Source organism: Neltuma alba, unplaced genomic scaffold (assembly GCF_004799145.2).
Source record: "Neltuma alba isolate B1F8T4 unplaced genomic scaffold, ASM479914v2 tig00012600_pilon, whole genome shotgun sequence".
Classification (NCBI taxonomy): Eukaryota; Viridiplantae; Streptophyta; class Magnoliopsida; order Fabales; family Fabaceae; genus Neltuma; species Neltuma alba.
In genome coordinates, this window is record NW_021637049.1 from 66,653 (window position 1) to 79,042 (window position 12,390).

Sequence of the window (12,390 nt, forward strand, 5' to 3'; positions counted from 1 at the left end):
TCACTTTACTAAACTTGTCATTTGCCAAGGAATTGTGCAAATTGTCATTTTAACGTAGAATCTTAATTTCCCATGAGTTGCTTATCAGAAGTTGTCATACACTTTACTAAACATCATTGGCGAATGACAAGTTGAGTAAGAAGAATGACAAGTTTAGTAAAGCGAATGACAACTTCTGATAAGCAATTCATAAAAATTTAATCTTCTCTTTTCAAATGACAGAAGATATGTAATTTATGACAAGTTGAGTAAGACGAATGACAAGTTGTGAAAATCACTTGACAAGAGTGAAAGCCAAATAACAACTATGGTAAGTGAAATTATAAGTCAGTAGAGAGGTCTGTCATAAATTTTAGAATATTAAATGGATTTACATTGATATTATTTACAACTATAAATACTAAATGTTAATATTGCTCTGCCCATAAGCAAAATACCAACATTTTTATATTGTCATGCCATGTTGCTGTGATCAAACTAACCAATCCATGGTTACAACACTACTAAGTAAAATTACAAGAATATTAAATCAAATAACAAAAAACCAGAGGTGTTTTGACAGCAACCAGCAACTCTAAATCAAATAAGGAGATTATCGATTCTCACATACAAGTAAACAAAAAGAAGATAGTATTCTCGACAATCAAACAATACTATATCAAAAACATATCTGGAAATGAAAGTCGAAAGTCATCGACTAGCATTAATGATGGGTCACCATCTTTTTTGTAATAAAGATTGGTGGAAATGGCCACAACTTTAATCATATTGATAAATGTATAGGTAGGAGATGAATGTTTTTGAGAGGGAGAGGAATGGAAGGAAGAAAAGAAGGAGGGAGATGAAGAGGGAGAGAAGGACAAAGACGGAGGAAAAGAGAAAAAGGAAAGAGAAAAAGATGGGGTGATGGAAGAAAGAGAATAAGGGCATTTCTGTCTTTTTAGCCTGATTTTATAATTACAATTTGAGACTGGGTCCTTCTTAGCAATTTGGTTTATTCAAGTAACCTCTTTGTAATTTTAGTAATTCACGGGTTTTTATTTGTCATTTTCTCAATTTTTTATATGGATGTATAATTTTACACTTCATTTATTATTGTGTTACTTCTCTGTTCCTATTTATGGGGCATAGAGAGAAGGTTTGTTTTGTTCCTATTTATAAGTCATTTCATTAAATTTTTACCATAAATATATTATATTGTCCTTTATTTATTATAATCTAAATAGTTATTTTTTTTAAGTGTATATATTAAATAGGGGTAAAGTTGAAAAGTTATTTTATTTTAATGAAGAGTTAATACAATTTAAGGTTTTCTTTAGTCTATATAAAATATGTTGGAAGTGTCTTATAAATAGGACCAAAAGAGTAACTTTGTTTAAATGAAGTATAACATATATTAAATAAAGATAAAGTTAAAAAATTGTTAAATATTAAATGAGAATTAATAAAATTTAAAGTTTTTCTTAGTGTGTAAAAAAACACTAAAAGTGACTTATAAATAAAATAAAAAAATAGAAAAATATAAGACAAAATTTTATCTTGATCTACTTAGAATATAAACAAAAATTTCTTCCCTTCAAATTCTTCTTTGGGTCCTGGGCGTTGGTGGGGTGGGGTCTAGATCCAAGACGTGTCTCTATTAGGTTCGTGTATTAAATAAACGGATTGGGATTTGGAAAGTAACGTTATGCTCATAACCTAAAATCTACCCCATACAAATACAATTTTATTAGTAGTTTGGATTTAAAATTTTCGACTAATATTTTTTAAATAAAAAATTATCTTTTAAAAGAACTTACAATTACAGTTAAGAAATTATATTTATTTTGAATTATGTATGTATTAAAGAAAAATATTTTTCAAAAACACAAAAATTTAAATCTTTACTGTTTATATTAACTTTGAATGATTAAGATTTAATAAGTATCATAATCCCTGAACCATCTAATTTAAGTAAACTCTGCACGTCAGAATTGTCCCATTTTTTTAGTCATTGCCCAGCGAAAATCAGACTCGTCTTCTTCCTTTCCCCCTGTTTTTCCAACATGGTCTTCCTTCAAGATTTGTGTTTTTTTTTTTTTTTGGTTTAGCGGAGTAGCGGACAAGATGTTCATTGCTTCGAACAATACGAGGCGAAACTCAGCTGCATCATGAAACGAAACAGAGGCTGCAAGAACACGTATTAATGAACAGCAAATGACAAACTTCACAATTCCCTGTCAGTCTCTCTACTCTTCCTCTCGCCAGTTTCGAACAGGGTACCTCAGGCCAACAACAACCTGTGACTCACCATGAGGATCAATGTGCCGGCGCAAATGACAAACTTCAAACGTTAAGATCTGTGCCGATTTCAACACGGCAATAAAAGACACACCCAACACCCATTATTATTGTACTAGCTCTGAGTATTTAATATAAGATTTTGTTTAATTTTTATTTTGATTTTAAATATAAAATTTAATTTATTTCATTTCTCATGTCTATACATTTTTTTCTAAATAATCTTTCTAATAATAATAATTCTAGCCAATACATTTGATTATTAAAAATATTTTAAGAAAGACAACACGTATGTATTATAAATAACTAACTAAACTTATTTTTTTAATCTATTTAAATTAATCAACTAGTTCCTATATCTAGGAAGGGAGTTGGTGTACTTTTACTCTTAACAATACAGAGACACAAAGCCTTTTTAACAGCAAAAATCCTTCTAGCAAAATTTTAGTATTAACATGTACAAAGACCATGTCCAGAAAATTATAGCAACCGTGCTCCTTCCAGCTTCTTTTGCGGCACCGACGGCATAAAAGACAGACAAGGAAACAAGCGATGAAGTGAAAAATTCCAATCCATTCGACTTTGTTCCTTTCAACAGCAAAACCCCATTTTAACATACTCGTACGCAATAGTGTGGAAGAGTGGCGATTTGCACTTGACAAACCTAATTCAAGAAATCCAAGTTTGGAGCCACAGCTGCGGTCAAAATGCAAGAAAATGAAGCTGCGCCGAATCAGTTCGCTGGTGAAGGATAAGGAAGAAAATGGCGAGATAGAAAAGGTCCCTCTCTTTCGCAGCTAACCACTGCAATGTGCAATGCTGGCCGCAAAAATAATAAGGCCACGGTGGCGATGGGCTTGCCGGCTTTCTCTGCGCTTTCTGAGTGCAGCGGAAGGAGGCTTGGCTCTCAGTTTCTTAGCGTCAGTGCGTCCGTTTGACTTCGGGTTGCTTACAAGGTGATGCTAAGAAAAGTATTGGGTGCCAACCGTTTCATCATCGATCCACTCGTTGCCGCGTGTTCTATGAGAGGATGGGAACCCAGGAAACTTAGATGCAGTCAATGATAGTCGAAATGTGGCTGCCGGCTGGGACCAATTATAGGGTACTGCAATCATACCAGGTATCAACAGCGCTCATTTGTCAGATACGGTTGGGCACAGTTTATTAATTTATGTGAATATCGTTAAATATCACTTATTTAAAGTGCAATTAGAAATATAGTTTCTAAACAAGCGTTTATAATAAATAAAAAAATATCAAAAAATGTATAGATAAATATAATAAGAGGGTATGACAAAAAAGATAGAATAAATTATTTAGAACATATTTGAAAAAATATATTAAATATTCAAATAAAATTTTAATTAAAACTTATAAAATGAATAGTATCCTCTCCAGATTTAAAATTTATAAATAGAAGGGAAGGGAGTAATCCATATTAAATTGACAGAATTTGGATAAACTATGATTACCTTTACCTTTCTTCTTTTTCTTTTTTTGGAATGAAATTAAAGCAAAGTCAGTGCATTTATTTCAAATAAACAGTAGGACAGCGACATTTTGAGGAAAAAAATAATTTTAAAAAATTAAATATTTTAGAACAATTCCTAATCTTTTTGAAGTTTAGTGGTAATTGATTTAAATTGTTAGATAATTGCCAACATTGAAATAATTTTTTTTTAATAGTTTAACTTGGAGGAAATTCTCAAAGCTGCTCTATTCCCCGCGGTCAACAGTGAAGATGCTCGGGGTGGGAAGCGTTCAAAATGCCCTGAAACTGTTACATACTCCGAGAAGATGAAAGCAAGAGGAGAAAGCGTTGTTGCGCATGGGAAGCACTGTTTCAAGAAACTGCAACCGCCCAGGTTCAGCAGCAATTCAGGCGGAATTCAAGATCCATACTAATATATTCCTCATGCTAATTTACACTATAAAATAGATCTTATATTTAGGATTTGAAGAAAATATTGGAGTATCATCCTATATATATGTATATGTATATATACATGCGCCGAAAAATGTTTATTATGAGACACACATATACATAAATATTAACACGCCGGTCTTACGTTCTCACAATATAGGGTCGCACACCTAATTGAAGAAGAAAACTGAAAAGCAAGAAAATAATAAATAACAGCAGAATTCATGGATTAGGAATACTTGGAGTGAAGTCGGCCAGAGGGGTGGGATTATTTTCCTTCTTTTTCTGGATCAGTTTATATTCTCCATAGAAGTATGACACAAACCCCCAGATTGAGAGGCCCAGACTGATTCCTTTCTCTGCTGTGAAATTCTCCTTGTAGAACAATACAGCCAATACTTCGGTGACCGGCAGCATCACCGCGATTATAATACCTGAAAGCATTGAAGATGCACAGAAGATAACCCCTATAGCTCCCACAAAGAAAAACTGCCATATGATCGCGCTGCACACCAGCACAACGTAATATGTTGTTTCCCCCAGCCCAAATTCCCTCGCTTCTCTTCCCATCACCTGCAAAATCAACACTCAGTTTCCTCATATATTCCTTTCCAGTAAAGTTGTGATGAAGAGATACAGAGCAGTGAACCTTGAAGTCGTTGTTGACGAGCATCCCAACGGTACAGAACAGAGTGGCCCCGAAGCTCATCACGAACTGAATCTGGATGACGAGCGTGTAGGTCAAACGCTGCCTGCTCTTGCCGTACATAAGCTCTATCAAAGGCAACAAAAAACCGTACAGGGCCGCTGCCGCCAGCGTCAACACGAATCCCAGCACATATTGCTTGGTGGACTCAGCTCGGGGACGATCCCCGGATGAATGGAGAGCCAAGACACCGGCCCCGACGGTGAGCAAGAGGACGGCGTTTACGGAGAAAGGGGTGAAATTCTGCCTGACAAGAAGGAAGGCGAAGGCGGCGGTGAAAGCCAGCTGGGTGGCGATGATGAGGGCGGAAGTGGAAACAGGGAGGCGAGCTAAGCCGTAAGCGTAGAGGTAATCATCGAGGCCGGTGAGAACACCGATGACAAAAGCTGCGAGACACAAGCGCGCGTCGAGGAAGACGAAGGGCTTAGGGTGGCGAGAGAGGCGGCTGCGACTATAAGAGATGAACAGAGGAACGAGGCAGACAGGGAAACCTCCGGTTTCGAGCCAGCTGGATAGCCAGACGCGTTTGCCGCCGTGGAGGAAGTAGAGGCGACTTATGAGAGGGCCACCAGTGGTGCCTAGGCAGAGTAAGAGGCAGTTTAGTAAGAAAAGGACTCTCCTGGTGCTGTTCTTTTGTCTGGCTGACGCTTCACCGTCCTCTCGCATCTTGTGCGTCTCTGTAACAATGCTGATTGAGACAAACTGTTCGAGGATGTGTCGTCGAGATCACCGGAGAGGAGAAGCACTTTGGATATAGCAGTGGATCAATCAACTCCTCTTTGCTTAATGATTTGTATTTTGCCTAATGATTTGTATATATTAATTAATAAATGGTGGCCATTAATTTCTGAAGTTCCTGAAGAATGCCGGCTCCATCTTGTACCCCACCAACCCACCTTAGATGGACATTCTATTCTTGATATTAATTTTAAGGTAAATTTTTGAAATAAATATTAAATTAGTTCAAACAAGAAACATGAATCTTATCGACGGGATCCTTCGGACTGGCCAGTTGTCCTTGTTTATTTTTCGACGTGTTAATGTACTCTCACATAAACATTACACTGTACAACACTGGCGAAATTTAAAAGCTTTCATAAGCTTTTACTAAAATTGCTCGAGGTTTTAGTACGATTTCGTAATTCCTAACTCTTAAATTCATAATTGGCGTGTGAATTCGGCATCTCGATCTTTTGCATTGCTGTTAAAAGAAGGCGACGCAAAGAAGAAAGAATGTGAGTACTGGGTACTATGGTACGGGGCTGGGAGAATTAAGGGGCCACATGCCCGAATGTATTCATTCTTTTTCTGCATCCAAATTACCTTTTCGTCTTTTTCTCTACTGCCATCATAAATTAATCTCTTAAGAGAAAAATGATAAAGAATTTAGTTAACTCTTAAATACAAGCGGTGCAAGTCTCGAAACATATCATTTAAAAATATATACATTTTACTGTTATTATTAATTTCATAAAATATGTAGAGTTCACGGATGCCATTATATCATATAAAATGACAAAATTTAGATGCGATCTTTAGAGACAGGCATCTTACTAGTTTATTGGAAATTTTCTATTATACATATAAAAGTATCTATTATATATGTTGGGATGACTTTTGCAATATTGTGCTTCGAAGTCTGTTGCTCGCGATTTTATGCCCTGGACATTAGGCCTCGTAATTGGTCATGAATTGGTCGGAAAATATATAACGAGCTCAAGAAATACTGGTTTATATAAGGAACTGATTATATTTTTGCCAGGATATAAGGAATTGATATAACTAGCTAAGATATCATGAATATTACAAATGAATGTCATATAGCAGATCGTCAGTGCCACTAATTCAATAATGCATAACTGAGCATGCCGTCATCTTCTCACATTATCTTATCTATAAATATGGTCAAAATATAGTAATCTAAATGTTGCGATTAAATGGTTATAAGTTATAGCTAAATAATATATTATAAATTAATTAATTTTATATAATATGTTATCAGTAATCTATGACCCGTTGCCCTTAATTTATCCCGTTACATATCGATGTAACGATCGGAACATATCTGGGCCCATGATATTCTATTGCTAAATCATATTCTTGCTAAGTCAATGGCACAAGTCTACTAGACTGGCGGAATGAGTAACGGACCCAAAAAAAAAAAAGGTAATTAGTCAGTGGATACAAAGTTTGTACACAATTAACATAAATATTAATATCTGTTTAAGAAAATAACTTGAGGTGAGGAAGGGATGGGATAGCACAGCTGGGTTATTTATTTATTTAGATATTGTGGTGGAGGACTGGATGTGTTCAAGGGAAGGAAGGTGTCCAGTGGTGGTCAGCGAAGCCTATCTAATTATTAGCTACTTCCAATCCACGAGATATGTGCTCCGTTAGTTATTATCTTCCATCTTCGCTCATCTCTCTTTTCGACTGATTTCTGCATATTCATATATAAGTTCAATTTTTTAATATATACGCCCAGCCTTCAAAAATAATAAAACGCCACATAATCGTAGCATCTGGTACTTTCTGTGTGCACCTAAAAACAGAAAAGGAAGCTGGTTGTATTTCTGTAATACAAGATGATAAATGCTGATTTTAATATATTGTTTGATATCTTTTTAGAGATATTTATCAATTAAAGTGGGATAAATTGCATTGATTGTAGATATTTTGAATCAAATATTGATTGCATGAAATTAGAGATTTAATGGGAGATCTTATCATATTTTTATCTCTTTTTAAATAATTGATTTTGGATTTTATGATAGCATCTCATTTTATCTTTTGCAGGCCTTAAAAATAAGGAAATAAAGATCATAGAAAGCTGAAAGGAAGGAAATAAAAAAATGCAAAAAGAAGGAAATTGGAGACACAGCTTGGATGGCATCAGATTATGATATTATCTATATTTTTATGGATTCAAAAAGAGGACACAGAAATTATCCACACGCCTATCTTTGAGATTTGATTTGGATATATATTATATCTCCTCCTTCACGCAGGTATCACAGCCGCCCCCCATTCCATTCCTATATATACCACCGTACACACACTCATATTCACACGCCTCATACCCGCTCCGCACATATACACCAGTTCTCACGCAATCACAAGCGGCGCACCCATTCAATTCTCATATTCCCTCTTCGGCCAAAGACGCACTTCACCCATAGTGGCGCGTTGTCCACCTATTCCACAGGCTTCATTATCATCATCCATCTCTTCCATAACTATCATCATCACCGTCGGCCCCCATTATTTGTATTCTTCTACAAATAATCTTCACACCCACTTTCTCACCAAAGCCTCCATGAATTCTCATTGCTTCAAAAATATTGTGGATTCTTCTAGAGCTATGAGAGGCTAATTCCATTATGCTTCTTGAAGATGGAGGAGTAGCTTGAGCTTGGAGCTTCAACTAGGGGAGTATTTAGTTTTCCAATTAATTTTCTTCTGGACTTCATTAGATTTTTCCTGTGTTAGGAATATTTCATTTGATTTGGGGACTGAGATTATGCGTTATAATTTCTGTTAATTGGATTTTTGCAATTTAATTTGAGTTGTATTACTTGGGATTTGAATTCATATATATTTCCTTTGCATTCATTAAAATTATCTTATCTGGCGCGTTGTTAGATTTTATGATTGAGATGTATTGCAATTGAGTGTCTCCGTGAACATTCTTTGAGAGGGAAACAAGTTTTATTAACTCAATTTAAATTGCACATCAAGTGGTTTTTAAAAGTAACTTAATAACTTGATTACTATCTAGCGTTTAGGGTAGTTAAGTATTAAGTTTACTTGACCCAAACCGTGTTTGGGGTTGTTTTTCTTAACTTGGTGAATTATTTTACTCCCATATCTTTTATTAAGCAAGGATAGCTACATTCTGTTTTCAAGAAGCATTCTCATTACTGATTTTCTAAAATTCAAATTTGCATTTTTCATTCTCTCTTTATTAAAAAAAATACAAAAAAATAGTTTAGATTTAATTCTTATTTTCATAATTAGTTTTATTAATTGAAAAATCATTTTCCAAACCTCTCCTTTTAATTCTGTCACTTAGTTAACTTAGGAATTAATAAAAGGCTCCTCAAGAGACTCGACCCGAGTTGTGCTTTACTGCATAATTTGGTTTTATTTTTGATTTAACCCAAGGCGACTAAAAAGGTTCAAATCAAGTGGCGCCGTTGCCGGGGAGCCAAGTAATTGGTTCCTTAGTAAACTAAGTGTCAGTTTTTTTTTCTTTTCTTTTCTTTATATTTTCTTTGAATTTTTTTTCTAGTTTAGGTTGTATTTGCATATCATTAAAAAAAAAATTAAAAAAAAAATTCTCATTTTATTTTAATTATTTCATTTTTTTGTCTTATTTGCATATCTTGCATTACATTTTGCATTTTTGCACTGATCTTCATTCATTTTCGCACATTGCTGTTCTGAATTTCTTTGTGTATGACCAGAGATAAAGAAACCCTACTTGACGATCCTGAGTTTGACATACCTTTGAAACAACTTAAAAGGAAAAATAAGAAAAAGGGTCAAAAGAGTGATAGGGAACTTCTTTTAGAACAACACATTCCTAGTACAGCTAACCAAGTTTTAGACATGGCTGATCGTACTAAGAATAGGGGTGATGGTGAAAATAGTGGAAATGGAAATAGGGGCAATAGGGACAATAATGGTCATGAGGAAAATAACGGACCTAGGAATAATGGTGAAGATCAGAGGAGTCTTAGAGAAATAAACAACTCTACTGTGAATTTTGATCCTCATGGTTTTTACAATTTTAATGCCAATTTTGAAATTAAAGAAAATTTGATTAATGCTTTGCCTAAATTTTTTGGCCTTTCAGGAGATGACCCCTACGGACACATTGAGACCATGATGATGGTGTGTTCCACCATGAAGCCCCAAGGTGCTGATGTCGAGGAAGTTTTGAGGAGAACCTTTCATTTCACCATGGAAGGAAAAGCTAAAGAATGGTTAAGAACACTTCCTCAGCACTACACTACACTTACGTGGGAGCAACTCAAGACAGCATTTCTTGAAAAGTTCTTTCCTGCATCCCGATCTTCTAAGCTTAAGAAAGCTATTTTTGGTGCACAACAAGATGAAGGAGAATCGTTTTATGAATATTGGACTAGGTTTCTCACCATGATGGCTCGTTGCCCTAATCATCAGATTTCCAAATCTAATTTGGTTCAGTATTTCTATGAGGGTCTTTTGCCACTTCATCAGAGAACTATTAATGCTGCTGCTAATGGTTCGATACTCGATCTCACTCCACAAGGTGCCTGGGACTTATTTGAGAAAACTGCTACAAATGATCAACAGTATGGCACTAGAGACAAGCAGTTTGTGAGGGAGGTAGCTTCTTCTTCTTCTACTGATGAATTGAAATTATTTATGGAAAAAATTGATAGAAGACTGGAGAGGCTAGAAAATGACAGGGGCCCAAAACAATGTAATGCCATGGGTACTTCTCAAGCCCTAGTAGCCCCAAGTTGTGAATTCTGTGCTTCCCCTATGCATCTTAGCAGTGTTTGCCCATCCAGAATTGAGGAAGTTTCTGCAATGTATCAAGGTCGCACTAACAATCAGAAATGGGACCCATATTCCAACACATACAATGAGGGGTGGAGAGACAACCCTAGATTTAGTTGGAGGAATAATGAGGCTAGAGGACAGAATCATTTTTCACAAGGCAATGTTGGATCTGGTATTCCTTCTAACCAGTTTCAAGACACCTCAAGAATGGTTATTCCACTCCAGGATAATTCACTCTCTCAACCAAAGAGTGATGAGACCAGCCAACTTCTGAAGAGTATGTCTGCTCAGCTTAATAATATGGATAACCGATTAAGGGAAGATAAGGCCCTGAATGACAGCCAATTCTCCTCTATTGCTTCGATTCTCCAAAAGATGCAGGGTGATAAGGTGAATGATAGTGCTCAATTGACAAACCTTTGTAAAAGGTTTGAGGCATTGGAAATGAAGAATAACACTTTGACATCTCACCTGACTCAAGTTTCCAATACTGTGAGCGATTTGCAAGCCAAGAATGGGGGTGGACTACCCTCAAATACTGTGATCAATCCCAAATCCCTTAATGCCATCAATCTGAGAAGTGGGAGGGTGGTCAAATTCTCTAATGAGGATGACGAAGAAGTTGATGAGGAAATTGAATGTGATAGCCTCCGTTAACTCCTATGAAGCTGAAGCACTCTGAAAGCACTAAGAAGAAAGAACTGATCGACAAGATGCTGAAATTACTCAAGATGGAGCAAGGTCTACTGATGGGCCAGGATCTCAAGTGGCAAGTCAACCACTTCTGGAAGAGATCAATGAAAAAGCTCCAACCACACATGAGAAAAGCGAATCAACTATGCAAGGAGCCTTAACGCCAAAAGGTAAAGAGGTAAAGATTTCTGACATTCCCTTTCCTAATGCTTACTTTAGAGGTAAGAAACTGCATGATGATCAAACCCAAAAGGAAATGATTGAATTCTTTAGTAAGCTAGAAGTAAATATGCCTTTTCTGAACATGATTAAAAGCATGCCTGCATATTGTAAGTTTCTAAAGGATTTGTGCACTCACAAGAGAAAGTTTAGGCCTAATGAAAGAGTTCAACTGAGCTCTAATGTGTCAGCTATCTTTAAGCCTCAACTTCCCATAAAGTGCCAAGATCCAGGTGCCTATACCATTCCCTGTACCATTGGACCAGTGAACATAGCCGCTGCACTGCTAGATTTAGGGGCCGCAATTAATGTAATGCCTAAATCTGTTTATATCGCCCTAGGAATCAAAGCAGTCAAACCCACCAGTGTTGTGTTACAGTTAGCTGATAGGTCCATTAGGCACCCTGATGGTATCTTAGAGGACATATTGGTTAAAGTGAAAGACCTCGTTTTCCCAGCTGATTTCTATGTCCTAGATGTGTCTAATGAGTTAGCCAGTGAATCCACTCTCATCCTAGGTAGGCCCTTCCTTAGAACAGCAAATACCATTATCGATATGAAAGAAGGTGCCATAACCATGGAGGTTGGGAATCATAAGATATGCCTTAACATGTATGAAGCCATGAAACACCCATATGAGGATTACTCTTTGTTAGGTGTTAATGCTATTGATTTGGCCATTGAAGAGGCAAGGGATGATTTTGAATTGAATTTGCATGATGATAACTACTTGCCTATGCCTGTTGAACATGATTCTTCTGAGCTTAATGATGCCATGTCTGCTTATGATGAGTATTTTTCCTCTCTTCCTTCTATATACTCTCTTTCTGATACTTGTGATAGCGACATGATATATTCTGATTTTGAGATTAGCAGTACCCTCTCCACTTCACAGGTTTATACCTTTTCTCTCTGTGATACTGACTCTGCTTTTGCAAGTGACCTTAGTTTGGGAAAGGATTTGCTTCGTGAATGTGCAGATACTTTTATGGAATCTGAGATTGTAGCTGAA

At 36.1% G+C, this 12,390-nt stretch overlaps 2 protein-coding genes across 2 annotated transcripts; one reads left to right on the forward strand and one right to left on the reverse strand.

Moving 5' to 3' along the window:
* Positions 1 to 4,227: 4,227 nt before the first annotated feature.
* LOC114729077 (purine permease 1) lies at positions 4,228 to 5,766 on the reverse strand. Its single transcript, XM_028916032.1, has 2 exons — positions 4,854 to 5,766; positions 4,228 to 4,777 (listed from the first exon to the last, which is right to left on the reverse strand). Exons 1-2 carry the CDS (start codon positions 5,574 to 5,576, stop codon positions 4,427 to 4,429), a joined length of 1,074 nt encoding a protein of 357 aa, XP_028771865.1. The 5' UTR covers positions 5,577 to 5,766; the 3' UTR covers positions 4,228 to 4,426.
* Positions 5,767 to 9,524: 3,758 nt separating this feature from the next.
* On the forward strand, positions 9,525 to 11,123 carry LOC114729069 (uncharacterized). The gene is made up of 3 exons (XM_028916024.1): positions 9,525 to 9,693; positions 9,772 to 10,273; positions 10,460 to 11,123. Exons 1-3 carry the CDS (start codon positions 9,525 to 9,527, stop codon positions 11,121 to 11,123), a joined length of 1,335 nt encoding a protein of 444 aa, XP_028771857.1.
* Positions 11,124 to 12,390: the final 1,267 nt, after the last annotated feature.

Excerpts from the sequence above, each read along its gene's own strand:
- LOC114729077 (XM_028916032.1), bottom strand. The coding sequence starts at position 5,576 with ATGCGAGAGGACGGTGAAGCGTCAGCCAGACAAAAGAACAGCACCAGG. Across the intron at positions 4,778-4,853 it reads TCGTCAACAACGACTTCAAG|GTGATGGGAAGAGAAGCGAG; the intron begins GTTCACTGCTCT and ends TTGATTTTGCAG.
- LOC114729069 (XM_028916024.1), top strand. The coding sequence starts at position 9,525 with ATGGCTGATCGTACTAAGAATAGGGGTGATGGTGAAAATAGTGGAAAT. Across the intron at positions 9,694-9,771 it reads TGTGAATTTTGATCCTCATG|GAGATGACCCCTACGGACAC; the intron begins GTTTTTACAATT and ends TTGGCCTTTCAG. Across the intron at positions 10,274-10,459 it reads TATGGCACTAGAGACAAGCA|TGTTTGCCCATCCAGAATTG; the intron begins GTTTGTGAGGGA and ends GCATCTTAGCAG.